This window comes from Vulpes lagopus, chromosome 6, assembly GCF_018345385.1.
Source record: "Vulpes lagopus strain Blue_001 chromosome 6, ASM1834538v1, whole genome shotgun sequence".
Classification (NCBI taxonomy): Eukaryota; Metazoa; Chordata; class Mammalia; order Carnivora; family Canidae; genus Vulpes; species Vulpes lagopus.
In genome coordinates, this window is record NC_054829.1 from 4,823,854 (window position 1) to 4,851,601 (window position 27,748).

Consider the following 27,748-nt stretch of genomic DNA (forward strand, 5'->3'; position numbering starts at 1 on the left):
CTGAGGACCACATGGTGACCGAAAACTCGCCCTCCAGGGTCTTGATCTGCACCTGCTTCTGCTCCCACTTCTTGTTGCCCGCGTCCGCGCCGCCCGCCGCCCCGGCCCCGCCGCCGAGGTAGCCCTTCTTGCCGCTCTTCTTGCCGCCGCCCTTCTTGACGCGGCCGCCGCCCGACGACGACGAGCCGCCGCCGCCGCTCTTGCCGGCCGCCGCCACGGTGACCAGCGTCTGCTCGATGTAGTCGTCGTCGCCGCCGGCCGGCGCGGGCACCGGGATGAGGATCTGGTCCTCGAAGCCGTCCTCGGCGCGCAGCCCGTCCGAGTCGTCGCCGCCCACCACCTCCTCGCGCGTCTGCACCAGGATCACCTCCTGGTGGTGGTGCACCTGGGTCGGGTCGTCGGTGACGAGCGGCTGCAGCGCGATCATGGGCGGGTGGTGGTGGTGGTGGTGGTGGTGGTGGCCCGCGTGCCCGTGGCCGCCCCCGCCGCCGTGGTCGCCGCCGCCGCCGTCCTCGTCGTCGTCGTCCTCCTCCTCCTCCTCGCCCACCACCGTGGTCTCGATGGTCTCCACCGGGATGGTCTCCACCTCGATCTCGTGCAGCTCCACGATCTCGGCCGGCATCTCCGAGCCGTCCGTGGCGATGTAGAGGGTGTCGCCCGAGGCCATGGCTGAGGGCTCCGCCGCCACGGCCGCGGCGGCCTCGGCTCCGGGGCTACGGGCGGGCGGGCGAGGAGGCGGCCGGCCGTGGGGAAGGAAGGCAGAGGGAGGAAGGCGGCGGGCGGGCGGGCGGGCGGGGGGAGAGGGGGCGGGCGGCGGGGGGAAGGGGCGGGCGCGGCGGCGGCGGCGGCGGGCTTCCCCGCCTCCTCGCCTCGGTGCGCCCCGCGCTCGCTCGGCCGCTGCTCGCCCCGGCGCCCCGCCTCGCCGCGCCTCGGCCGCCCGCTCTGGCCGCGCCTCCTCCCGCCCTCCGGGCCGGCGCTCCGCTTCCCCCTTCCTCCTGCGCCTCCGCCTCCTTCCACACAAATACCAACTCCTCACCCCGAGCCCAGATCTCGCCGCCGCCGCCGCCGCCACACTCCGCTCAGCCTCGGCCTCGCGAGACTTCCGCGCTGGCCTCGGCCCGCCCCGCCTCGCTCCCACTCGCCCGCCGGCCCTCTCGCTCCGCCCCCTCCGCCAATCGGTCTGCGCGTTCGCCGCCGCGGCCCCGCCCACTCACCCGGGCTCCTCCCGGACTGGGGTCGCAGGGGCGGCCCCCCGCGCGCGCCGGCCGGCCGTGGCGCGTGACGTCAGCACGCCGCCGCCCTCGCCGCCGCCGCCGCCGCCGCCGCCGCCGCCGCGAGTCGCGCGCCTCCCGCCCTCCGCGGTGGCCCCGCCGCGAGCCCCGCGAGCCCCGCGGCCCGGGCCGCCCTCGGGACAGGGCGTCGCCGCTGCAGCCGCCGCTTCGGGAGCCGGTGAGCGGTGCGCGGCCCGCGGCGCCGCGGGGGAGGGCGGGGCCGGCTGCGCGCGGGGGTCGGCGGGCGAGCGGCCCGGGCGCCGCGCGGGGGAGCGGGCGGCACGCGGGGCGGCCCCGGCGCCCAATAAAGTCTGCTTTGACGGGACACGCCTGTGCCTCCTCCTTCGCTCGGGCGGCGTTGGCTCATGGCGCCGGGCTGCGGGCGGCGGCGGCGGCGGCGGCGAGCGCGCGGGGCGGGCGGACAAAGGCGGGCGCGCCGCGGAGCCGCGGAGGAGCAGAGGGGCAGGTCCCGGGCCTCCGCCGGCGCCCTGCCCCGCCCTGCCCTGCCCGCGCCGGGGCTGCCCTCCTGCTGCTGCGGCCCGCCGAGCTCGGGAGCACCGGGCCCCGGCCGCTCGTCGCGTGGCTCGGCTCCTTGTGGCTTTCTAGAATGTCCTCGGGAGCGCCCCTTTCTTCCCTCTGCAGCCAATCACTGCTGCCCCCGGCCACCGTCCTCACCTATTTCTCACTTCGCGGACGCTCCTCCTCGAGCCCCCCGGCCCGCGCCGGCCTCACCCCGGGGGCGCCGCTCCACCTGCCGCGGAGCCCGGATTCTCCCGCGCGCGCCCCAGCGGCGACCGCAGCCTCCCCGGTCCGAATCTAGATGCCTTGCGGCGAAGCGGCTTCGTTCGCCCTGACTCGTGCTTTCGGCCCACCCGACGGGTTGCTTTGAAGCCATAAAGACTCCCGGGTCTTCGGGAAAACCTCGGAAAACCGTAAATCCGGGAAGGCGTCCTCACCGCCGTGCTCGTTTGGCCAGTTTAAGGCCCGTGCGAGTTCCTCGAACTCTGGCCGCAGCCGTCCTGCAGTCCACGCCCCGGGAGGATCCTGGCCCGTGATCCGTCGGCCTTAGGTCCAGCCTGTTAAAAACAGCAGGTGTCTTTGGTTACATGTTAGGGAAAAGTGGGTGCATGCTGATTAAAAAGCGGCTTGGTCAACTTAGTTTTTACTTATTTCCAAATGCCTTCATTTGAACTTGACTTTTGAGAATTTTAGTGTAAGGAGTGAAAAACTAAGATCGTTTTTCTCTCTGAGTTTCAAAACCTGAGTAATTCCCCTTGGAGTGCTGCACCCACACAGTTTGGCAAAGTCGGATCTGTTGAAAGAAGTCCTTTCTGGCTTCGTAGCTTATAAATTGTGCGTAAATATTTCACAAGCGAAAACCAATTGTGGGAGAATTTTTGTGTGTGGCTTAATTTCCCTTTCCCCACTCTCCAGTAATTGGTGGGGAAACCCGTCTAAGTAGTTGGTACGTCCCCATAGATAGAGAAATGGGGGGAGTACCTGCTTAAGTAGCCTAGCTTCCAAGTGGTAGATCTATAGACGTTCACCATCACGTGGAGAAAGCTCAAAGGGGTTTAAGACTTGAGAAGGATGGCAGGTGCGACACAGCATTAAGGTGTTCTGGTTTTTTTTTTTTTTTTTTTTTTTTTTTAAGATTTTATTTATTTTTTCAGGAGAGACACAGAGAGAGGCAGAGGGAGAAGCAGGCACCCTGTAGGGAGCCTGACATGGGACTTGATCCCGGGATCCCAGGATCACGCCCTGGGCTGAAGGCGGCACCAAACCGCTGAGCCACCTGGGCTGCCCCGTTAAGGTGTTCCTAAGTGCTTTCCCAGCACCTGCTCTACAAATAGGTTTTAAAGATTTATTTTAGGGATCCCTGGGTGGCGCAGCGGTTTGGTGTCTGCCTTTGGCCCAGGGCGCGATCCTGGAGACCTGGGATCGAATCCCACGACGGTCTCCCGGTGCATGGAGCCTGCTTCTCCCTCTGCCTGTGTTTCTGCCTCTCTCTCTCTATCATAAATAAATAAAAATTTTTAAAAAATTTAAAAAAGTAAAGATTTATTTTATAGGGAGGGAGTGTAGGGCAGGGAGGGGCAGAGAGAGCATCTCCAGCAAGCTCCACTCCCGATGTGAAGAGCCCGATGCGGGGCTCTATCTCAACCCTGAGATCAGGACCTGAGCTGAAACCAAGAGTCAGTCATTAAACCAATTGAGCCACCCTGGTACCCCTCCACAAATAGTTTTTATAATTGCCCCAGAGCAGGGGTGCCTGGGTGGCTCAGTGGGTTAAGTGTCTCACTCTTGATTTCAGGCTCAGGTGGTAAACTCAAGTTGTGAGATCGAGTCCAATGCCAGGCTCCTTGAGTGCAGAGCTTGCTTGAGATTGTCTCTCTTGCTCTGCTCCCCCCCCCACACACACACACACGCTCGCATTCTCCCTCTCTCCAAAAAACAAAAAACAAACCCAAAAAACAAAATTTGCCCCAGAGCAGGTGACCTGTTAACATAGGCCTTGAGTTTTCTGTGGTGGGAGATGCTTTTGCCTTCAGCTCTGAGGGCTCTTATGACTAGATGCGCAAAGATAGTGTGTTACATTGGCTCTAGCCTGCTTGCACTTGCTACTAAAAGTGACAATCAATTTAAAAGGACAGGTTAAATTGCCATTTCAGAGCCATGGGACTTTAGGGATAATTTAACTGTCTTTACTCTTCTGTTTGGCCAGAATGAATTGAGCCAATGAGTTCCTTCTGAATGTCTAGAGTCTCTTTTTGCTTTGACAACCGGACAGGTGATTAATGTCAGTCTACAACTGAGTGCCTTGTACATGGAATGATTGATTGCTTTTTGGTTCATCAAAAAGTGAAGTTCAAAGCACCATGACAGTAGTTGTGCGTGATAATGCTTGACTCAAACATCTCAAAAGCTCTGACTTTGCATGAGGCTTCCAGTCTTTCACAGAATGTCGTCAACTGCAGAAAAAACTCGAATATTGGAAGAATACTAAAGGTCATGCAGAAGTTTTATTGGGACTAGAGAAGTCAGAGCTTACGAATGGCTGAGGAGATGTGATGACAAATATCCTTTTTTTTTTTTTTTTTTTTAAAGATTTTATCCATTTATTCATGAGAGAGAGATGCAGAGGGAGAAGCAGGCCCCATGCAGGGAGCCCGGCGCGGGACCCGATCCCCAGTCTCCAGACTCAGGCCCTAGGCTGGAGGCTGTGCTAAACTGCTGAGCCACCTGGGCTGCCCCTGATGACAAATATCCTACAGGGATTGTGCCCTTTGGCCACCTGAGCGGGACAAAGATGGGGACTGTTAGCTACAACTCTTGAAGTTTCCTGCCTCTCTCATTTCCCCAGTGGTTTCTTTCCACAAACTCCATTAAATGCTCAAACTGAGTTTTAAGAGGATGTAGTTTCAGGATACGTGGAGAGGGCAAAGTTCAGGAGTGAGAGGAAGAATAAAGGATGTGAGTTAAAAGATGCTGGTATTTACCATTTTCTAACAGTCTTATTTGTGGATCATAAGGAGGCTGGCTGTTAAATCTAATTCCGCCTTATGTGTATCTCTGACAGGTTAGGAATGGTTCAGGTAGTGAACTCAGGACGGTAAGTAATTTCCCTTACCACAGGGATGCTGGGGTGGCTCAATCCGTTGGGTGTCTGCCTTTGGCTGAGGTCATGATCCCAGGGTCATGGGGAGGTCCGGCTCCCTGCTCAGTGTGGAGCCTGCTTCTCCCTCTCCCTTGCCTGCCACACTCCCCCTGTGTGTGTTCTCTCTGTCAAAGAAACGAATAAAATCTTCCAAAAAAAAAAAAAATTCTCTTACCACAAACTAATGTAGCTTCTTCATGAAATTGCCTTTGGTTAATGTGTCGTCCTTGGGAGATTGCCTTGGTGGGCAGTTAGGCACAGGACAAAGATTGTTAGAGCTGTGAGTATTTTTGCATTTTTGCCTGCAGGGAAAGCAGCTGAGAGAGGACCTGCTCAAGGTCACAAGGTCACGTTGCCAGGGCTGCAGGTAGAGCCGGCATCTGCATTGTGTTAGCTCTGGGGAGGGGTGGCAAGGTGGGGGGGTGGGAGGAGGTTGAACGCCATTCTAGTTTAGGTCCATGCTGAGTTTCAAATAAAATACTTGGGGAAATCAGGTTGGATTTCATGCTCAGGCATCTAACTTAGTTCTACCCAGTTGGTATCAATACAGGTCAAATGAAGGGCACCTTGGGTGACTCAGTTGGTTAAGCAATCTGTCTTAGGCTCAGGTCACAATCCTGAGGTCCTGGATCAAGCCCCAAGGATCCTGCTCAGCAGGGAGCCTGCTTCTCCTCCCTGCCCCCTCTACTTGTGCTCCTTCTCTCTCTCTCAAATTAGAAAAAAAAAAACAAAAAACAGATCTAATGAAACATAGGTGTGTACTTGAATAAACTAGTTCCTGGTTGTGGGGTCTGTGAAATCTGGGCTGTCAGAAGGATGCTCCCTTTCCACCGATGCGTATATTAGATTTGGAGATTAAGTGGCTATAAGATATTCTAACTACGTGCCTCTTAAGCTGCTATTTATGTAACATCTTATGTCCTTTACTTTTGTAAGATCTTCAGTAAATTCTTTTTCTGAGGTCAAGTAGGTTATTTCAGTCTGTCGTCTGGTTACCACCCATGACTCTAAGTTGAAGTCTGCAGTCCTAAATTAGCCTCGCTGTTCTCTACTTCTTAGTGCGGTAGGGACAGAACAGCTTACAAGGAATTAGCTTGGCCTTGCTGAGAGTCAGGGGCATAGCAGCCTCCCTGTTTTCTCTGGAAAGAGGGGTGACCTGGGGAGTTAGGCAGGTCTGGCTGATTATTCCTCTTGCCGAGTGCCCCGGGGACACAGCCGTGAACCAGATGACACACTTGTCTTCATCGAGCCTGCAGTCTGGAGAGGATGGGTCATGAACAGGTGGATCACAAGTACTTGCCATGAATCTGGTTGTGTAAAGTCCTAGGAAGAAGAGGAGAGGCCGGGGACCCTGTCAGGTAAAAGCCTTCCTGGGTAAAAGGCAGCCTGGCCGGGACTCACAGGTTGAAGGAGCCAGAAAGAGCCTGACCCAGCACTTGGCTGCGTACTGGCCTTTTTTTCTTTTATGCTAATTTCTATTTGGGAAAGGAGTAGATAGAGTAAATCAGGTGATGAATGTGTAAATAACGTGGCAATCCCATAACCCTTGTTTTTTGTCTTGGAAACTCCTCAGATTCGCAGATTCACCCGCTGAAAGTGCTGCTGGCGTTGGCTATGGTTTTCTCGCCCATACTTGGTTCCTAACATCATGTCCTATTTTGTTTTGTTGTCTTTTATGAGGCATTCCCCGTTCAGAATTCACACTTGAACTTGGGGATTGATAGCGGAAATCATTTTGGAGTTCCAGGCCTTGCAAGTTAGAGGAGCTATAACACTGATCAGTGGGAAAGGCAGACTGGAGTCACCGAAGCTTGGGTTTGGGTCCCTGTTGTGGGACATCCATGTAACATCAGCAAAGGCTCGCAACCTCTAAACCCTCCATTTCCTGAGCTGTAAAGGAGGCCTAATGATGCCAGCCTTCGGATGTTATAGGGGAGTGCACGGTCATGGTAAGTAAAATGCCCAACTTGGGCATGTGGGGTGCTTGTGCTCTTCAGAACCAGTTATATTTTTTTCCTACCCTTCTCTTTCCTAGGTGAGCCAGCTCCTGCCGCTCACATCTCAGTTCCCGGGCTCGTGCTCTGCATCAGGCACTGCTGGCTTGATGGCTAATGCTTATAGACATGCTTATAGAGGGGACCCAGCACTCCTGTGGTTTCTTAAAGCAGATGAAAATTCGCATATCAGCCAGCCTTTTTTTTTTTTTTTTTTGAGAGATTTTCCCTATCAATGGTAAGTATTAAATCTCTATAAGCTAGGTGGATTACTATCTGTTAAAAGTAGAATAAATAGCTTGCTTTATGTTTTCCATGTTGATCAGAACTCAGTTTCTCTACATTGGAGCTCCCTTTGGAAGGGTGTATACTGTGATCCAGCTGCTGGTGTCTTACTGCTCACTTTTCTTGTGGCACAGGTGCTTTGGCTGGTGGCGGGGTGGGTGGCTAAACCTAAGGAGACTTGGGGGGGGGCGTTGTCGTGGGGTTCAGCTGCCATGGAAACAGCAGCCTGAGGTGAGAGTCAGGGAAGAGGAAGGCTGTTGGTCTCTGCCCCATATTCTAGTGAACCAGGTTCTGTTGCAGAGTTGCCACGTGACTTCCTTGGCACACTCTGGTGCATGATTCTTTCCTCCCTTAGGTCACATGCAGTTTTGAACTTGGCATTTAAAGGATGATGGGGGTAGGCAGGAAGGACTATCATATCTTAACCGTGCCATCCTATTACTACCCGAGGAATGGATTGGGAGCATCCTTGTGCCGTTTCTGCTCAAATGGCAAGAATGCAGTCATGGGTAGCCTGCATCTTTTCCTAGTGATGTTTTGAACCTGAGCCTTCCAAAGGTGGTGTTCGCCCTGAGGTGGTGTGAGGCTGTTGCCATTCTAGATGCCACTTTCCACCATCTTGCCTGCTCCCGAGTTGGTTGAAGAGCTGGCGCTTCATCTACACTCTTCCTCTCGACCTGAGCCACACCAGCCCTTAGCTGACTTGAGTCACCAGCACTCAGGTCTGTATTGTGTCCTCTGCAACTTCCATCACCTTGTTTCCCCCCTTCAGCTGCTGTATCCCGGTCCTTGTTCCAAAGAGCAGCACTCCATCTGGAACCTCAAAACCTGATTCCTTGTCCTCTCTGACTCCTACCTTCTCTCCCGTTGACCCTTGACTTGGGCCTCAGACCTTCAGTTTTCTGATCCCCCCTTTCTTTCCTAGATTGGAAATCAATCCGTGGTTAATCATCAGCATCCTCAGCATCTCATTCTGCTTCTGTCTGACCAAACATCATCCTCGGATCAACCCACTTTTGTCTCTCTCCTTCTGGAACCCTGGGACCTTCTGGAGAAAACACTACTCACATAGGTAGACTTTTGCCATAACTTCCGGTCTCTAGCATCAGCTATGTGTTTAATGTCACTTGACGATTTTCCTTGTTTGTCCTAATGCCACCTCTCCATCGTTTTGTTCAGCAAATTCTCTACTTTCCTCCAAGTCCTTAAGAAATGTGCTTGTGGCCCTCTCTCCCCCTCCCCGCCCAGCCTCCTACTTGAAGAATATTGGAGGGATCTGGATTCATTTGTCCAGACACCAGCTGTCCCTTTGTAGCTGTCTCCCCTGCAGAATAAGCAGCAGGCTCCCTCTGTTCTCTGACCCTGCAGGGCTGCTGACTGAACCCGTGTCCCCCACCTGTGCTCTGCTCCCTGCTCTCTGTCCTCTGGGCCCTTCTACCTTGGCTTGTCTTCGCTCCCTGACAGGCCATCTTTCCCTGACTCTTCTCATTGGATTGTGTCTCTCCTAGTCTTTAAAAAATAAGGCTCGGGCAGCCCGGGTGGCTCAGCAGTTTAGTGCTGCCTTCAGCCCAGGGTGTGACCCTATAGACTGGGATGGAGTCCCACATGAGTCCCACATCGGGCTCCCTGCATGGAGCCTGCTTCTCCCTTTGCCTGTGTCTCTGCCTCTCTCTCTCTCTGTATTTCTCATGAATAAATAAATAAAATCTTAAAAAAAAAAAAAAAAAAAGGCTCTTGCTTGACCCCGTGCCTCCCTCTAGCCATTACCTGTCTCTTGTTCCCATCCAGGCATCCTGAGCCTGTCTTTCCAGCCTTTATTTGGTGTGTGTGGCCCCAGGCCCCATGTCTCCCAGCAGCCTGCCAGTCATTCTGTCAGCCACCAAACAGATGAAGGCTTTCTGATCTCGCCTCCTTGCCTTCTCTTGCACCTGACCTGACGCCAGCTGCTGCTCTGTTCCCGGACTTCCCACCTAGGCTGTCCTCGGCTCTCTGCTTGGGCTCCATCTTCTCGAGTGTGACTTCTTTTCCTTTTGCCACCCTCCTTGTTCCGCATGGCCCCCCAGGTCATTGGGTCCCCACATGTGGCTCCAACGGCCCCCTGCATGCTGTTCTTCACTTCTGTGCTTATTCTGGGTTCACCCCAGAGCTCTGTTGCACATCGCCCTGTTCCAGACAGCCCTGCTCCGTGGCCTACGGCACCCTGGCCACCCTGCCAGCCTACCCGTGTCTCCATCTGCGCCAGCCCGGTTCCTCCAGCAGTTTCCTCTCCTTAACACCCATTGCTCAAGACCAAATTTGGGAATCCGTCTTAGACTCCTCTCTCCCCCTCATCCCCTCCTAAATATTTTTCAAAACCAACTTTTCTGCATTCCCGCTCCTCTCATCCTTGTGTAGGCTCTGGCTCTCTGTCACCTACGCATTTGCCAACCAGCTGCTCTACCCGCCGCCACCAGCCCCTCCTTCCTCGGGGGTCTCCTGAATTTCTCTCCCGCGCTGATGGGACCACGTCACTTCCCTTTTCAAACTTCTCAGGGGCTCTGGGAGCCTTAAGACTACCAGCCCCTCGGCGTGGTGTTCCTACCTGGTGGCCTCTTCTTCCAGCCTTTGAGCCCCCTGCAGACATGCACACTGTGCTAGCTCATACCTTGTTTCCAGACAGTTCGTTTTCCTAGGCCTAAAACATCCTTTCCTACCTCCTCCAATTTTGTCTCCCAAAGCTGCTCAGGTGACCACTCTGGGAAGCTTTCGCTGGAAGGGTATTTCCATAGTTACCATTGTTCTCCCATTATAGTGGAAGTGACCGTTACTAGTTCTGCTTTCCCACAAAATCGTACAATGTTTGAGGGCAGGGATGGTGTTTGGCTGGCCTCTTGTTCCTGGAGGGAATTGGGGCCAGCCCAGTGCAGGACACGTGGCAGGTCTGTCTGAGCGGGAGTCCCTGCTGATGCTGCTCCCTTGTCCTCCTCCACCCTCCTGCATGTAGAATGAAGTCCAGCTGGGTTTTAACAGGCATAGCAAAAAAAAAAAAAAAAGAGAGAGAGAGAGACAGACCTGGATTGAATATTTGCTTCACCATTTATTAACTAAGTGACCTTAGTTACATGGGTTTTTTACCCCTGGGGTCAGTTTATCTGTAAATTAGAAATACTAATGTTCAACGTTGTCGCAAAGTTAGATTGAAATCACGTGCATGGGGGCGCCTGGGTGGCTCTGTCGGTGAAGCATCTGCCTTGGGCTCAGGTCATGATCCTGAGGTCCTGGGATCGAGCGCTGTGTCCGGCTGAGCAGGGAGCCTGTTTCTCCTTCTCCCTCTGACCCTCCCCCCCGGGCTCATGGGAGCCTGTTTCTCCTTCTCCCTCTGACCCTCCCCCCCGGGCTCATGCTCCCTCTCTCAAATAAATAAATAAATAAAATATAAAAAAAAAGAAATCATACGCACCGTGCTCCTGGCTGTAGGAGGTGGTAATGTGCTTCCTCCTTGTTACTATTTCTCTGCTTCCTCCTGCCTCCACCCCTCCCTCCCCAAACATCCAGCTTCACAAGTTTCATCTCTAGTTTCCCTGCTTTTGGTAGTTCTCCCTGCATTAAGGAATGCCTTCCTCAGATTCACCAGCCTCTTCACGAGTCTCCACCCATTTGGCCTCCAGGCATGCCCAGGTAATTCAGTTAGAAATAACCCCTGTAGCATAGGGTGTTCCCTGCAGACTATCCAGTTAGCAGTCTTTTAATTACCTGTAGACAGTTCCTGGGTCGAAGGCCTTCCAGAAAAGGCAGAGATGTTTCTCCTTCAATTTTGTAGTTCTCCCGTGCTTCTGACAACCCAGGGCCTGGTACATCCTAAGTGTTGAGTGAAGGGCTGTTGACTGCGACTGGTGTTGGAAGGAAGAGGAATGCTTCTTTGTGGGGTTAAAATGTTGTCAGCGTCTTAAAGGAATCAAACCCTCTGGGAACTTGGAATTTTAGCTTATTTGCCCATAAGATTTTTTGTGTGATGTGAATGTCCACTTGCAAGCAAATAAGTGTCTGGAAATTAAACATAATTCTAGAAAATTCATTTCAAGCACAATGAAAATTTGTTAGTCTGGAAATTAGTTTATAATGTGAAGAAAGTAAAGATTCTTCTTTGCTCTGAGCTACAAGAAAGTGGTGTGTATTTCTAACATTTTTCAGAAGCATAATCAAAAAGGAAATTCTTTAAAAAAAAAAAGGAAATTCTTTAAGTAGAAGGTGCTTTGGGAAGATACTCTTTTTTTTTTTAACTTTAAATTTTTTTTTTATTTTTTTTATTCATAGAGATGCAGAGAGAGAGAGAGGCAGAGACACAGGCAGAGGGAGAAGCAGGCTCCATGCAGAGAGCCTGACGTGGGACTCGATCCAGGATCTCCAGATCTCGCCCGGGCTGCAGGCGGCACTAAACCGCTGCGCCACCAGGGCTGCCCTGGGAAGATACTCTTATTTTGACCTGCTCAGAGGAAGCTGATCCCATTTTTTGTCCAGCCCTTTTATTTTTTTCTAAGTTTTTATTTATTTAAGTAAAGCTTACACCCAATGTGGGGCTCGAACTCGTGATCCTAAGATCAAGAGTCGCACACTTCACCAACTGAGCTGGCCAGGTGCCCCTCATCCAGACCTTTTTTTTTTTTTTTTTTTTTTTAAGAGCACTGCTTTATTTATTTATGATAGTCACAGAGAGAGGGGGTGGGGCAGAGACACAGGCAGAGGGAGAAGCAGGCTCCATGCACCGGGAGCCTGATGTGGGATTCGATCCCGGGTCTCCAGGATCGCGCCCTGGGCCAAAGGCAGGCGCCAAACCGCTGCGCCACCCAGGGATCCCCACATCCAGCCCTTTTAAAGAGAATGGTGTCACAAGTGAGGTCCTGTCACAACCACCACAACAAAGAGGGAGTCCACATAAAGAGACCATTTCCTGTGGAAATAAATGCCTTATTGATGTGTTAATCCAACGGTTAGCAGGTTGGCAGAGCTCTTGGCGTTACCGACTGATAGAGGTGTTTATAGACCTGCTCCCACATATCTCTCACAGCCGACACAGCTCCTCCCCTTTTTGCCCCAAACCAGTGAATTCTAGATGCAAAGCCTCCACATTGTGAGCATGGAAGCAGTCCACTTCTGGCTGCAAACGAGGCAGGTGGCCATGGCCTGCAGCGAGCTTCCGGTGTTCCAGCTTGCGAACTAGCCACTGCTTACTCTTCACACACGCTGACTTTTAAATCCCGTCTCCCAATGAAGCAACTTACCTGTTACGTAACAAAACGTGTAAATCTTCACAGGCTGGAGATGGGGAAGTGTCTTGACCGTCCTGCAGCATATTCTCCCCATCAGCTCAGTACCAGCAGCTGGCTCTCAGGTGGCCCTCGTGTAAACTGAGGTCCCACATCAGAAACATCTTCTAGAAATGACCTAGAGGAATAGCCAAATGCATTACTGTGTGTCACAGTATGTTTGTGGAGCAGGATGTGGGGGTCCCTGTGGCGTCCACTTTGTTTATGGCTGATGACTGCCCTTAGCACCCAGCGCTCCCTCCTTATAGAGCCCCAATATTTTCATGTCATGGGGCAGGGAGAAATCCGATTCCCTAGGAAAGGGCTGAGGAACTGCCTTTGCTTCACAGATAAATCGTGCTTGGCTAAACATCCAGGCCCATCTTGTTTCCTTTAGCCAGTGACTGTTCTGAGAGGCAGTCAGAGGGAATGTGACCCAGTTCTGGCCAATGAAATATTAAGGAGAGAGTGTATTATCGGAGTAGCTTCGCTTCCCAATGAAAAGGTAAAGCTTCCAGAAAAGACAGCCTCTCTTCCTCATTCCTGCCCCAAACAACGTGATGACTAGGGCTGTTGCAGCCATTTTAGGACTGCGAGGAAGAGACTTACAGAATTAAGGTCATTGGTGGTAACAGCCCCGTGGAGCTGGGAACCCACGGGTACCACCCAGGCACACACACGAGCCATTGCACGGGTCTGTTCATGATACTCAGGAGCAGGTTGGACCATCAGTTCCCTCTGAGAACAGGGTGTGCAATGGAATGGAGGGGGTGGCGCATCAGAAGGGGAATCTCGGGGGATCCCTGGGTGGCGCAGCGGTTTGGCGCCTGCCTTTGGCCCAGGGCGTGATCCTGGAGACCCGGGATCAAATCCCATGTCGGGCTCCCTGCATGGAGCCTGCTTCTCCCTCTGCCTGTGTCTCTGCCTCTCTCTCTCTGTCTCTCTGTGTGTGACTATCATGAATAAATAAATAAAATCTTAAAAAAAAAAAAAAGGGGGGGAATCTCGGGCATCCCTGGGTGGCTTAGTGATTTAACGCCTGCCTTCAGCTCAGGCTGAAGTGATCCTGGAGTTCCCGGAGGCCTGGAGTCTCAAGTCCCATGTTGGGCTCCCTGCATGGAGCCTGCTTCTCCCTCTGCCTATGTCTGTCTCTCATGAATGGATGAATAAATCTTTTTTTAAAAAAAAAAAAGAAGGGGAATCTCTCTTCTATATGGCTGAAGTGTTTTCTCTTGGCAATCTGATAGCCCACCCGTGTGGAACATTATAAAGCCATTGATTTTTTTGTATGTGTTGGGTTTCAGTTTTGTTAATGGTTTTAATAATATAAAGAAATGCAGGTAAGATAGAAATGTAATAGAACACTGAGTTATGTAATGTAGTCCCGACTTTCTTTGGAAAAAGGTAGAAAAAATTGGGGAAGTAAGTATGTCAGAACAATGGTTTGCCGCTGGGAACTGGCATTCTGGGCAGTTGCTTTGTTTATGTTTGTGTGTGGTTTTCACATATGGGTTTTTTTTTTCCCCCGTTTTAATTTTTTATTGTAGTTAAAAGACAAAGCATAAAATTAACCATCTTAGCCTTGTTTTTTTTTTTTTTTTTATAGTAGGTGACACGCCCAGCACAGAGGACTCGGCTGAACTCATGACCCTGAGATCAAGACCTGAGCCGAGATCAGAGTTGGATGCCCAACCGACTGAGCCCCCAGGCACCCACCACCTTCTCTGTGTTTAAGTCCACAGCATGGGGGCACCAAGCACATTCACTGTCATGCAGCCACCACCGTCTCCAGTACAGGTCACCTTGCAGAATGGTAAGCCTCCGTCCCGTCCCTGCAGCCCTGGCTCCCACCGTTCACCGTCCGCCTCGGCGAATGTGACCACTGCAGGTGCCTCACATGTGAGTGCCTCCTATGGGGTCTTTCCCTTTGTGATCTTCATATCTCACTTAACAGAATGTCCTCCGGGTCCGTCCATGTGGGAGCAGGCATCAGAATTCCCTTCCTCAGGCTGAATTAGTGTGGTATGTACGCATCGCATCTTGCCTGTCCGTTCTTGTCTCAGTGGCCGCTTGGGACTGCTTCAATGTTGTGAATAATGCTGCCACGCACACAGGTGCACAGATAAGTAGGTATTTTGTAGTCAGGAAAAGTAGCAGGGGCGCCTGGCTGGCTCAGTTGGCAGAGCATGCGATTCTTTCTCTGAGGGTTGTGAGTTCGAGCCTCACCTAGGGTCCAGAGCCTACTTCAAAGTGAGAGAGAAGAGTAGCAAATGAAGACCTTGGGGCACCCAGATCATCTGTGTTGAATTTGTACCTCCCCACCTCAGTCCTCATGCTCTATCAGGTCTTCTGAACACTTAGCCAACAGTAGCATTTCCCTGCCAGAAGGGAAAATTAGAACCTGGACACTCTCCCCCCCACTTGAAAGCCTGGTGGCCGCACAGGGTTAGCCGTGCTCACGTGCTCCACCTGCTTCCTCCGGGAGTCCTTCCTGTCCTTCCCTTGCTGGGCAATGATGACTCCAGCCCCGACGCTGTCCCCAGAGAGGCTGGTGCTGTAGGAGGCCTGCACCCTCCTTCTTTTTATTTATTTATTTATTTATTTATTTATGATAGTCACAGAGAGAGAGAGAGAGAGAGAGGCAGAGACATAGGCAGAGGGAGAAGCAGGCTCCATGCACCGGGAGCCCGATGTGGGATTCGATCCCGGGTCTCCAGGATCACGCCCTGGGCCAAAGGCAGGCGCCAAACCACTGCGCCACCCAGGGATCCAGCCTGCACCCTCCTTACCTGTCCTTCCGAGCTGTGTTGGGCTGTCTGTCTGTCTGTTTCCCTAGTGAACTGTATGGAAGACAGAACAGCCACAGGTCAGTTCACCAGCTACCTGGGTGTCCCTGTGGTCACCGCCCTGCAGAGTGCCTGGGACTCGGGATAGGCAGGGCGAGCAGTGCAGGGCACGCTTCACCCAAGCCTCTTCAGGTAGAGGAGGTGCTGTGGGAGCTTGCTCACTTGGTGGGAGGCACAGCACTCGAGGCATAAAAGACCCTCCGGGGCGCCTGGGTGGCTCAGTGCATTAAGCATTGGACTCTTGGTTTAGGTTTAAATCATGATCTCAGGGTTATGAGATTGAGTCCCTCGTTGGGCTCCACGCTCAGTGCAGAGTCAGCTTGAGATTCTTTCCCTCTGCCCCCTCCCCCTGCTCTCTTGCTCTCTCTCAAATAAACACAATTTTTTTAAAAAGCCCCTTGAACTGATGTAGTCCAACTACTTGAGATACCCAGGCCAGGTGTCCAGGCATGAGGCTGAACTGAAAAAGCGCCTTTTCTGCCACCTGGCAGCCCCCAGCAGGGCTGGCCTGAGCCAGCTGCGGGGCACTGACCCGTCCTCAGAAGCCTTTGATGGGCTCTGCTCCCCTCTGCCAGCTGGCTGTCGCTGCCCCTGCAGGCTCTCCTCGGACACCCAGATGTGCCTCCTCTCTGCCTGCCTTCTTGCCTCCCCCAGGTCTTCCTCCCCAGGCTCTGCCTCTGCACACGGGCCCTCTCGCTGCCGCCCCCAGTGCCCCCCAGCACTGCAGCCCCCAGAAGTCCACCCCCTTCTCTGCAGTCGTGGTCCTGGTTCCCGGTGCTTGCCCACCCACCCGTGCGTGTTTATGGTGCTGGCACAGGGCTCTGGGCTGGTGTGTGTACAGGGCCTCTCTCCCCTCTCCCCTCCTCTTCCTCTCCTCCCTTCCCTTCTCAACCTCCCCTCCCCCCCCCATCCCCTTCCTCCTCCCCCTCCTCCCTCTGCCACCCTGTACCCCCATGCTACCTGAGCCAGGAGGAAGGGCCCAGGGATGCATGCTCATCAGTACTGGTGAACTTTGGCACGGCTCTGAGAGCACAGAGAATTGAAGACTAGCCTCTGTGTGGAACTGGAGCAAGTTGGGGAGTAAGGGAGGGCCAGGAGCTGGAAGGAGGCCAGCACACACCCCTGGGTCACTGGGAGAAGTGCACCAAGGCTGCTCCTGCTGGTTAGGGAGCTGGAAGCTGCTTCCAGAAGCACAGGGTTATCTCTTACACGTACAGTGAACTGAACAGAGTTCTTCCTTGGAGAAGGAGGAACAAACACTCCTTGCTTGTCGCTGCCTCTGCAGCTGTGCGCCTGCCATTCCCTGCTTGCTGCACCCCCCTCTCCCTTCTCGCTCCTTCCTTCCCTCCCGCGCCTCCCATGTCCCTCTCCACCTCTGTTGTTGGCCCTGCCCTGTCCCTGTGGTCTGCCTCCCCTGCGGCTCCCCACAGACCCTCTTTCACACGGAGGCCGTGTCTGTACATTCCACACCTGTGTCTGCCAGCCACAGCGCTCTGTGTTATTAATAGAGCCAGTAGATGACTTAGGGCTTGGAGCTTTTTATTCTCCTAGAAAAATTCCAGCTGGTTATTTTTTTTCAGTCAACGGGTTTTCATTGATTTTCCTCCCCACGGATCAATGATCTTGTACCAAAAAGCTCACCACCACCCTGAGAAATGCAGGCCTGGGCAGGAGCCCCAGAGCCTCAGAGGTCTGTGTTTGCAAAGCGGAGCCCTGGCCCTTTTGCTCACCCTTACAGCCCACCCCCCGGCACACACCTGAACTGGGCACCCACCTCCTTCCTCCCCGTCCAGTTATCCAGCCGGCACGCAAGCAGAGTTAGGTCTCTGAGGCACTTTGCTCTCCTAGCCTCACGCTGGGTCCTGCGCCACTTATGGGAAGGCAGAGACCAGGTCAGGACCATCCCTCACGCTCCCTGGTAGCTGGGGTTCTGGACGACAGTTGGGTTCCTTCCATCAGATGCCCGATTTGGAAGGCAGACGTTAAGGGTAGGCTTTGGGGTATATGGGCAGGTGCCGTGTGCCCATTACAGGCTGAACGGCTGCGTGTGGAACCGGGAGGCAGAGGCCCCTCTCCACACGAGGCTTCCCCAGGACAGGTTTTCTGGGCATCACCAGGAGGGCCTCTGCGCCCCGGGGCCTGGGCAGTCGCTACACTAGCGCCTGCACTGCTTTCTGATCCCTGCACCTCCCTCCCCCCGCTCCTGTGCTGCACATGCTTGGCTCTGGGCCTGGTGGTGGCCTCCTGGTTCCCACCTTCTGACCTGAGACCTTTCTGGCAGCTCAGCCATTCCTGGGTCCCTGGCGACAATTCTGTAAGCCATCTCCCGGTGCCAGCCATTGTCCCTTTGAAATATCACCCCTGCAAAGAGCCCACTAAGGGCTGGATGTCTGGGTCCCTGCTGGAGGCCTGTGTTGCAGCCTAACCCCATTGGAGGGCATGAGGAGGCCAGGCCTTTGTGGGGGAGTGGGTTGTGTGGGTGGAACCCTCCCCGAATGGGTTAGTGCCCTTGTGAGTGAGACCCCAGAGAGCTCCTCTGCTCCTTCAGCTGAATGAGGGCACCATGCAGCCTCCAGGACCATGAGAACTAGTGTTGTGGGTGAGCCTCCCCCCCCCCATGGTTACGGTAGCCCCAGAGGACCATCCACCTCTCCCCGTTTCCAGGTTGGGGTGCCTGTTGGTTCTCCCCATTTGATTGTCAGCTGCTTGAGCACGGGCATTGTGCATTAGTGGTGCTCCTGCAAAGAGCTCACTCAAAGCTTGCTGAGGAAAGGCTGGGGTCAGCTGCCCCCCACCAGCCCCCCATGCCCCAACAGCAGCATGTCTGGCTGCAGTGGTCACTTGGGAACTGGACTGAGGGTCACAGCCCCTCCGGGAGCCTCTGCCTTCCGATTCCCAATGCAGATGGCCCTCGGCGTCAGGGAGGGGACAGAGCAGACCAAACCACCGCCACTTGGTACCTGGAATTCAGCCTGTTATCCTTGCAGATGCCTGGGGTTGCTTGAGGCTGTCGAGACCCTGGCCTTGGACCAAATCGCAGATTGGTTTTACAGAGTTCTGATCCCACAAACAACCCAAACCCATCCTGGAATCCAGGAACTCTGGAGGAAGACCAGGGTCATGGGTGTGTCTCTGTGTCCTGAGGGCAGATTTCTAGGCAGACCACAGAAAGAACTCTGGAACCTAAGTCAGCTAACAAGTTGTAAAACAAGTACAGGCTATTTCTGGAGGGATCACGGGGAGGTGAGGGAGCCGCCTGGATCGACCGGGGAGGTCAGTGGGGCGGTCAGCATGAGGAGACTTCCCGGAGGCAGTTCCTCCACCTGGGCGTCTCTCCTGTGGTGAAGACAGTGCAGGGCGTCTGGGTGGCTTGAGCATCTGCCTTTGGCTCAGGTCATGATCTCAGGGTCCTGGGATCTAGGCCCACATTAGGCTCCCTGCTCAGTGGGGAGTCTGCTTCTCTCCCTGCCTCTGCCCCTCCTTGCTGCTTGTGTGCGCTCTCTCAAAAAAATAAATAAAATCCTAAAAAAAAAAAAAAAAAAAAGGCAAATTAAGTGGGACAGAATGTAGGAAGAGAGTGAGCCAAGCAGCCTGTACCTGTGTTGGCATGAGAGCTTGCGTGGCTGGGGCCCCTGTCTCTGGAGCCTTTCCTTCTGGTTGTGGAGGGAAATGCTGCGGGGGACACTGCACCCCCGCATCTGGTGGTGCTCTGACCAGGGCTTTGTGTGGAGGCAGGGAGCATTGGCCCACAGCCCGAGACCTGAATCCTATTTATCTCTGCTGCTAACCCCCTATGTGCCCTCTGGGTTGAAGTATTTATTTTATGGCATCTATGAGAAGTATCCACCCCCACCCCCATCACAACGTGGCCCATTTCTGCTAGTTTTTTTTTTTTTTAAGATTTTTATTTATTTATTCATGAGAGAGACAGAGAGAGAGAGAGAGAGAGAGAGAGAGAGGCAGAGACACAGGCAGAGGGAGAAGCAGGCTCCATGCAGGGAGCCCGACATGGGACTCGATCCCGGGTCTCCAGGATCAGGCCCTGGGCTGAAGGTGGCGCTAAACCGCTGAGCCACCCGGGCTGCCCTCTGCTAGTTTTTACGTGGGCTTTCATCTCTAATTTGCAGTAGCATCCTGGAGCTCAGGGCCCAAGGTGGGGAGCCTGCGGACCAAGGAGCACCCCGCAGCCAGACTGGGGCAGGAGCTCCATCTAACCTGCTTCTGTGGGTGGGGTCACCTGGCTATGGAGGCCGTCCTCATGGGAGATAGGGAGATAGCTTTCTCTTGGGAGATTGGTCACTAACCTGGCTGGGTGCCAGGTGCCTCAGTCATCCTGAGGGGCCAGTTAGTGACCAATCTCCCAAGAGAAAGCTATCTCCCATGAGGATGGCCAGGGACCAGGGATCAGCTCTCTTTCTCCCCATGCCCAGCCAGTGCACAGGAAATGTAGGAAATGGTGGTTGATCCAAACAGATATGCGCGACAGTGAGTGGGCAGGCAGTTGCTTTGAAGCCGGGTCCAGGCCAGACCTAACAGGTGTGTGAGCAGGTGCTTTCCTGCAGACAGGTGCTGCTGCTGCCTGCTGTGGTGAGCCCTAGCAGCTGGCACAGGGGGCTCTGCTGGGTAGTGACAGCTGGACCTAGCTGGAGCCCGTTCGGGATGGGGCTCGCAGGTGGGTGCTTAGCAAGCTCAAGTGGCTGGTATAACCACGCTGGGTGCAGCAGGCAGGCAGCTGGCTGAAACACAGACGAGCAGAACGGTGGGGGTTTGGAGCCATGGGACATTGTCTCCAGTGCACCTGGGCAGGCAGCCAGAGCCCTGCTGGCTGCATCAACCTCAGGAGCGTCGTCTCCCAGGTCTCTGGATTCAACCTTCATTCTTACTCCAGGAAGGCCTCCAGGGGCTGTTCGCTGGGTGCCAGGTGCCTCAGTCATCCTGAGGGCCTGGGTACCATTCCCACCATTTCACGCAGGAAGAAACTAAAACCCAGAGAAGAGAGATGCGTGGGGGGCTCAGTCGGTGAAGCGTCTGCCTTCAGCTCTAATCATGACCCCAGGTCCTGAGGCCTGGCTCCCTGCCCCTCCCTTGAGCCCTCCCCATGCTCATGCTTTCACTCAGATGAATAAATCTTAAACCCGGAAAAGCAGAAAAGAGTGGCCTTGCGTGATGTCAAGCAGCTAGTAAGTGGCAGAGCCAGAAATCAAACCCCACTGCCGGATGCTGAAGTTTTACTCTCCTGGTTCTCAGTTTTGCAAATAGAGTCGGCAAGGAGTAAATTATGTTTTTTTTTTTTTATCATTGGGATTATTTTCAGGAGAACAATTACAAGGTCAAAGCATAGGACCATTTTCAGAAATCTTGATGTATTAGTTGTCAAAATTTGCCCCCAAAGAGGGTGCATCAACTTATGTGAGGCCAGCAGCAAACAGTTTCACTGTTAAATGGAGTCGCTCCTTCTAAACACCGCTTCACCTTAGAAAGGGCCCCTGTCCTGGCCTCAGCCCTCCCTTCTCCCTGCTGGTCAGCCCACCACAGAATTTTGTGATGAGCTCTTTAGGGTTTTAACTAGGATTGCATTGAACTTATGAATCACATGGGGAGAGCCGACTTTTCATAAAGTTGTCTTCTAATCTGTGGTCATGGTCTATTTTGCCACTTACTAAGGCCTCTAGTTCATAATGGAGTTGTTTTTTTTTTTTTTTTAAGATTTTATTTATTTATTCATGAGAGACACACACAGAGACAGAGACAGGCAGAGGGAGAAGCAGGCTCCTTGCAGGAGCCTGATGTGGGACTTGATCCCGGGTCTCCAGGATCACACCCCAGGCTGAAGGTGATAAACCGCTGTGCCACCAGGGCTGCCTGTTTTGTTTTGTTTTAATTAAGCTCTAGGCCCAATATGGGGCCTGAACTCAAGATCCCAAGATTAAGAGTCACATGGTCGGGGCAGCCCCCGTGGCTCAGTGGTTTAGTGCAGCCTTCAGCCCAGGGTGTGATCCTGGAGACCCAGGATCAAGTCCCATGCCAGGCTCCCTGCATGGAGCCTGCTTCTCCCTCTGCCTGTGTCTCTGCCTCTCTCTCTCTCTCTCTGTCTCTCATGAATAAATAAATAAAATCTTAAAAAAAAAAAAAAAAGAGTCACATGGTCTTCCCAATGAGCCATCAAGGCGCCCCCACAATGGAGTTTTCATTTTCATTTCTCCAAAGAGATCTTGGACTTCATTAACATGCATATGTTTGAGAGAAAAAAAAAAAAGAAAGATGCGTGTGTTTGAGGGGTGCCTAAGTGGCTCAGTCAGTTGAGTGTCTGATTCTTGATTTGGGCTCAGGTCATGATCTCAAGGTCCTGGGATGGAGCTCCCGGGCTCAGCAGGGCGCCTGCTTCTCCTCCTTTTCCTTCTGCCCCTCCCCCCACTGATGCAAGCTCTAAAAAAAAATAAAATCTTTTTTAAGAAGATGCCTATGTTTGATGTCCTTGTAAATGGCTTGTTCTTCATTTTCTAATTGTTGTAGCTAGAATATTTTAGATGGAGGGATTTTTTTTTGCATACTGATTTTTATGCCCAGCAACCTTGCTAAACTGTTGTGTTCTGATAACTTCTCCGTTAATTCATTGACTTTCCCTGTCGTCTGTAAATAATGCCAGTTTTGTTTCTTCCTTTCGAATCTTTATACCTTCTTTTTTCCTTTGCCTTAGAGCCTTGACCAGGACCTCCAGTACCATTTGACCCACGCTGGACGTGGTGACAATGGGCCTCTTTGTCGTGTGTCCGTGCTCACAGGAGAGCCTTCAGCGCCCCAGCATTGCCTGTGATGTGTTGGGGGTTTGTAGCTGCCCTTTATCAGGGCGAGGAAGTCCCTTCTGCTCCTAGTTTGCTAAGGGCTCTTCTCATGAATGGGTCTCCAGTTTTATCTGCAACTGTAGAGAGGATACTAGGACTTCTCCTTTTTTCTCTCAAGTAGTCTGTGATGCTGCCTTTTCCGTTTACCGAAGCAGCCTTGCACTCCTGGGAGAAACCCAACATGACGGCACTGTATTATCCTTTTTAGGTATAGTTTTAGGTCCAGTTTGTTACTCATGTAGGACTGTTGCATCTGTGCTCACCAATGAGATTGCCCTGTGCTTCTCTTTCTCACGTTTCCTCTATCAGATTTTGGTGTCAAGGTTATGATTGCCTCACAGACTAACTGGGCAGTTCCCTCTTTGTGTTCTGAGTTAACCTAAGGCCCAAGCCCTTTGTTCCCTAAAGGCTGTGAAGGGGCGGCTGGGTGGCTAGGTTGACCGAGTTTCCAACTCTTGATTTCATTTCAGGTCATGATCCCACGGTTGTGAGGTCCAGCTCTGCATTGGGCTCCATGCTCAGTGGCTGGGGAACTGCAAAGCTGCCTTGTCCTCGGCACCTGCCTTTCTCACTCCTTCCCTGGTGCGGTGGAAAGCCTCCTAGATCTCTTCAGGGCAGCAGGTGATTCATTTTGGAGATGGAATCTGTCCTGCATTGGGAATAAACTTATGATGCACATTTGGGGGAAAAAAAAAATCAGTGGGAAGGCTGCTTGAGGTTCTCCCTCTCTCTCTGCCTCTCTCACCCCATTCCCTCTCGCTCACTCTCCCTCAAACAAATAAATCTTGAAACGCATATGAGGGGAGGTCTGGGTGGCTCAGTGGTTGAGCATCTGCCTTTGGCTCAGGTTGTGAACCCCGGGTCATGGGATTGAGTCCCACATCGGGCTCCCCACAGGGAACCTGCTTCTCCCTCTGCCTGTGTCTATTTCTCTCTCTCTTATGTCTCTCATGAGTAAATAAATAAAATCTTAAAAAAAAAAAAAAAAGCCTGTGAGAACCCCAGGTGGGACCGTCTGGGCCTGCTGTCTGCTCTGTGGGAAGGTCAGCTCCTGGTCAGCTTTCTCTTCCAGAAATCACAGCCCTTACTTCCCAACCTGTCAGACCACACGGACTCCCACCAGACCGTGTGCGACGGTCAGGGTCATGCCCAGGCCTCCCTAGGGAGTCTTCCTGAAGCCTGTCTGTGATCCGAGCTCTCTCCTGCTCCAGAGAGCCCACTGGCCCCCAAGTCCAGGTCTGCAGCAGGACACTCTGGGCCCTGGTCAGTGGCCGTACCACCTGCACCCCCCACCCCCACCCTGCTTCAGCTGTGCCCTGCAGAGCCTGTGGCACACCAGGGCTTCCTCCGCACAGATCGCTACACAGGCTTTCCCACCAGACCCTTCGTGTACCTGATGCATGCCACCTCTTCCAGCGAGTCTGCCTTCCCTTTAGCTCCGGATCCCCTTTCTCCTGTGGCTCTGTGTCTGCCTATTACCAAAATCACTGCATCCGAGTATTCTGTACTCCAGTGAGTGTTCTGATCGTTCACTTAGTTAGCAGATACGTCCTGGGCACTAGGCACTGTGTTAGGGGCCTAAGGTCGATGGGTTCCAGCCACTCTGGAGTTGTCCAGTGAGTGGGAAATAAAATAGCTTGGACTCTATAGGTCAACATATAACCCCACAAAATTAAATCACCTAGAATGTCAGTTCATGTATTAGCACATTTCTTTCTGGCTTTAAAAAATGCTTGTAATAGCATATCTGAGTAGGTAGGTACTAGCTTGTTTTACAGATGAGCAAAGCGAGGCATGAGCATGCAAGCCAAAGGTCACAGGAATGGCTGGGTCAGGACTTTTTTTTTTTTTAAGATTTTTATTTATTCATAGAGACACACAGAGACAGAGAGTGGCAGAGACACAGGCAGAGGGAGAAGCAGGCTCCATGCAGGGAGCCCGATGTGGGACTCGATCCCAGGACCCCGGGATCATGCCCTGAGCTGAAGGCAGACGCTCAATTGCTGAGACACTCAGGCATCCCAAGGGTCAGCGCTTTTACTCAGGCAGCCTGGCTGTGAGCCCCTGACCTTACTCCAGCCCTTATCTTTTAAAAAATATAATGGGTAGAGCTGTGTGTCCCTGCTGGAGGCCCTAAATTTTCACTTCTCTTACTACATACATCTTACGTTGAGAGCACAGAAATGTGCATTCTGTCCCCTAACCTGGTATCACCCCAGGCCTGTTCTACCCTCTGCCTTCACAGCCTGTGCTGGGGACAGACTCCACTGGGGAGTCCGAAGGCCTGAGCTCTTGTGGCCTTGACATCAACTGGCTGTGTGACCTCAGACTAGTCACTCGGCCTCTCTGGGCCTCAGTCTACACATCTGTAACAGCGCTGGGATTCAGTCACACTCCTGTGGGAGTGAAGAACCCTCTGTTTAGGGAGCTGAGCCCCCTGGAACTCTACCTGGTGCAGAACCCACAGCTCTGCAGCTTTGGGCAGACGGGGGAGAGGGGCTGGGGCTGTGCTGAGCGCTCCATGGGACATCTGGGGACCTCTGCCCCCTTTCCCACCTGGCCTCCTCACCTGTATCCCCAAGAGGTGTAAGAGTAACCCCGAGGATGTGCTCAGAACACCAGGTATGCTATGGCCAGCGTGCCAGGCCTGTCTGGGTCTATGCTCCGTGGGCTGGGCGGCCAGTCCTTCGATGGTCCTGTCCCCAGCAGCGTGCCCCTGCTCCCCGCCTGCTGGTTCACACCCCACCCCCGTGACTTGTCCTCTCTCTAGACAAGGCACCTTTGACCTTTGCATGCCATGGGCCCCTGAGGCCATCTGGAGAAGAGTATGGGCTCCTCAGAACAATATTTTTATTTTTATTCAGTTTTTAAGTGCATTAATTAATTAATTTTAGTCCTCTCTACCCCAAACTTAGGGCTCAAACTCATGACCCCGAGGTCAAGAGTTACACGCCCTTGTTCCTGAGCCAGCCGGGTGCTGCCCCAAGACAGTATTTTTAAATAAATAAATGGAGGAAAACCATGACCTAGAAAAGCAATTCATAAAAGGTCTAGATAAATGTGCGGTGTGGTAGTGTATTTATTACCACATTAGTGAGCCCCAGGCTGCAAGTCTACCACTCATCATTTTGAAGTAGCAGTGAGTGTAAATGATACGTAGGGATCTCTGCTTCTGTCGCGATGTGATTGGAAACTATCTGGGTTACTGTTGGCGACAAGGTCACTGGTGCAGCTCACACCACTGAGGTTTTGCGGCCCCCATTCCTAACGGGATGGCAAATATTAGACGTGGGTGAAGAGGAGGATGTAAATGTTTTCTGCCCAGTTTCAGAAACCCCAGGCTCCCATCCCTGGGCCCCTTCCCCTCCCAGGGTTTTCCTCGTGGACCCTGGTTGAGAAACCCGACCCCGGGCAGCATGGTTGTGTAAGAGGAGCTAGGAGAGAAGTGGGTGGGGTGAGGGGCTGAGAGGGAAGGAACAGTTGATGTATGGGTCTCTTTAAGAGGGAGGGACTGGGCAATTTCTGTGCCCCTGGGCCTTTGTATATGCTCTTCTTTCTGCAGGGCGTTCACATCCCTGCTCCATCTGCCACCCTCAACGCCAGCCTCTCCTGGGAAGCCTTCCATCTGCTCCCCTCCCCCAGCACGTGGTCCTCTTCCCTCTTACCTGCACTGAGTTCAGATTTGCATGCTGGGCTGAGCCAGGCGAAAGCTCTGCTGGGGCTGCTCTATCTCCAGATCTCCAGGGCCCAGCTCCACACTGGTACTTGGTTGATGCTTGTTGAATAAATTTATGAATGAGTGACTAAATAAGTGGGAAAATGAATAAATGAATAATAAAGTCATGCCTTGCAAGCAATGGCACTCCCTACAGGTCTCACATTTCAGAAAGGACTGCTTGCAGTGATGTGTGGCCTTCCTAATACGCTTCTTTAAAAAAAAGTTACTATTTTTATTTTTTTTAAGATTTTATTTATTTATTCATGAGAGAGACAGAGAGAGAGAGAAAGAGGCAGAGACACAGGCAGAGGGAGAAGCAGGCTCCATGCAGGGAGCCCAACGTGTGACTCGATCCCAGGTCTCCAGGATCAGGCCCTGGGCCAATGAGCTGAAACCAAGAGTCAGACACTCAAAAGGCCACCCAGGTGCCCTAAAAGTTACTTTTTAAAAAAAAAGGCAGATTAAAACAATGCATAACAACAATGGAATATTATTTGGCCATAAAAAGGAATGAAGTACCAATTCACACAATATGGATGAACCGTGAAAATGTGGTGCTCAGTGAAAGAAGCCAGCCACGAAAGGCCACATATTATGGGATTCCATTTATATGAAATGTCCAGAATTAGCAAATCTAAAGAGACAGCAGATTAACAGAGCTAAATCCTCATCTTTCAGCTGCAGTCATTGGATTGTATCTAAAGGCAGCAAATCAGCAGCTGTCAGCATAAGCCTGTCACACGTGTATAGATGAGAGCCAGAAAAAAACATCTAGAAGAGCACAAATGGCTGCTTCTGAGGGAGGACCCGGGCTGTGCAGAGCTGGGGGCAGGGGCCTGCCGCTTGTCATTATAAGCCTTGTAGTTCCATGCGTCCCTTAAAAGCGTGTGCCTGTTACTAATTTTATTGGAGATAAAAGCTAAGGGGGATGCCAGGGTGGCTCAGCAGTTTAGCACCTGCCTTTGGCCCAGGGCGTGATCCTGGGGTCCTGGAATCAAGTCCCACGTTGGGCTCCCTGCGTGGAGCCTGCTTCTCCCTCTACTGTGTCTCTGCCTCTCTCTGTGTGTCTCTCATAAATATATAAAATCTGAAAGAAAAAAAAGTAAAGAAAGAAAAAGAAGGAAGGAAGGAAGGAAGGGAAAGAAAGAAAGAAAGAAAGAAAGAAGAAAGAAAGAGAAGAGAGGAAGGAAGGAAAGGAAGGAAGGAAGGAAAGAAAAAAGAAGAGAGGAAAATGATGGAGGGTCAGAGGCCCGAAGTAACTTGCCCGATATCACACAGGATTCAGAGCTGAGCCCGTCTGAGTTCAGGCTCGAGGTGGAGGTGGACCCGGAGCCCCGCTGGCCTGATGCCGGGCGTGGGTGGTAGGCCATCTGTGTGGCCTCTGAGGCAGCAGGTTATTTTCACTCTCACATGTTGGAGTGAGAGGCCGTTCATGTCAACAAGCTTTTTTTTTTAAAGATTTTATTTATTTATTCATGAGAGACAGAGACAGAGACACGGGCAGAGGGAGAAGCAGGCTCCATGCAGGGAGCCCAACGTGGGACTCGATCCCGGGTCTCCAGGATCACGCCCCAGGCTGTAGGCAGCGCTAAACTGCTGAGCCACCAGGGCTGCCCTCCTTTCCCTTTCTAATCTGCCCCAAGCCCTGACCTTCCCTTAGAGGGGGGTCTGCCCATCAGAGACCCAAGGCCCAGGCTGCCTGGCATGGGGTCTGGCCCTCAGATGATGCCCTGGGGTCATAGTCCCTTAGCCATCAGTTCCTTGGTTCATATCCACACGAGGGGTGGGGGTGGGGTGTAAGTGCCTACCGTGTACCAGGCTCTCTGCTTGGGGAGACAGAGAGGAAAGATCC

General features: G+C 52.9%; 2 protein-coding genes across 14 annotated transcripts in view; one reads left to right on the forward strand and one right to left on the reverse strand.

Moving 5' to 3' along the window:
* Positions 1-667, reverse strand: part of YY1 (YY1 transcription factor) — a 33,292-nt gene extending 32,625 nt beyond the window's left edge. Inside the window, exon 1 of the mRNA XM_041759374.1 lies at positions 1-667. Within this exon, the coding sequence (XP_041615308.1) occupies positions 1-667 (667 nt within the window).
* On the forward strand, positions 666-26,078 carry LOC121493476 (translation initiation factor IF-2-like). 13 transcript variants are annotated; one of them, XR_005988483.1, is made up of 10 exons: positions 666-1,449; positions 1,914-2,363; positions 6,610-6,878; positions 6,965-7,161; positions 7,250-7,342; positions 7,564-8,280; positions 14,097-14,303; positions 14,445-14,512; positions 22,649-22,799; positions 25,741-26,074. XR_005988483.1 is itself a non-coding variant. In XM_041759375.1 (2 exons), exons 1-2 carry the CDS (start codon positions 666-668, stop codon positions 2,123-2,125), a joined length of 996 nt encoding a protein of 331 aa, XP_041615309.1. In that variant the 3' UTR covers positions 2,126-2,650. The 13 variants fall into 13 exon arrangements, 1 of the variants encoding a protein (XP_041615309.1); XR_005988487.1 differs by lacking the exon at positions 25,741-26,074 and adding an exon at positions 22,034-22,160 and having other exon boundaries at positions 22,649-25,730; XR_005988484.1 differs by lacking the exon at positions 25,741-26,074 and having other exon boundaries at positions 7,564-7,930; positions 8,134-8,280; positions 22,649-25,729.
* The last annotated feature ends 1,670 nt before the right edge of the window (positions 26,079-27,748 follow it).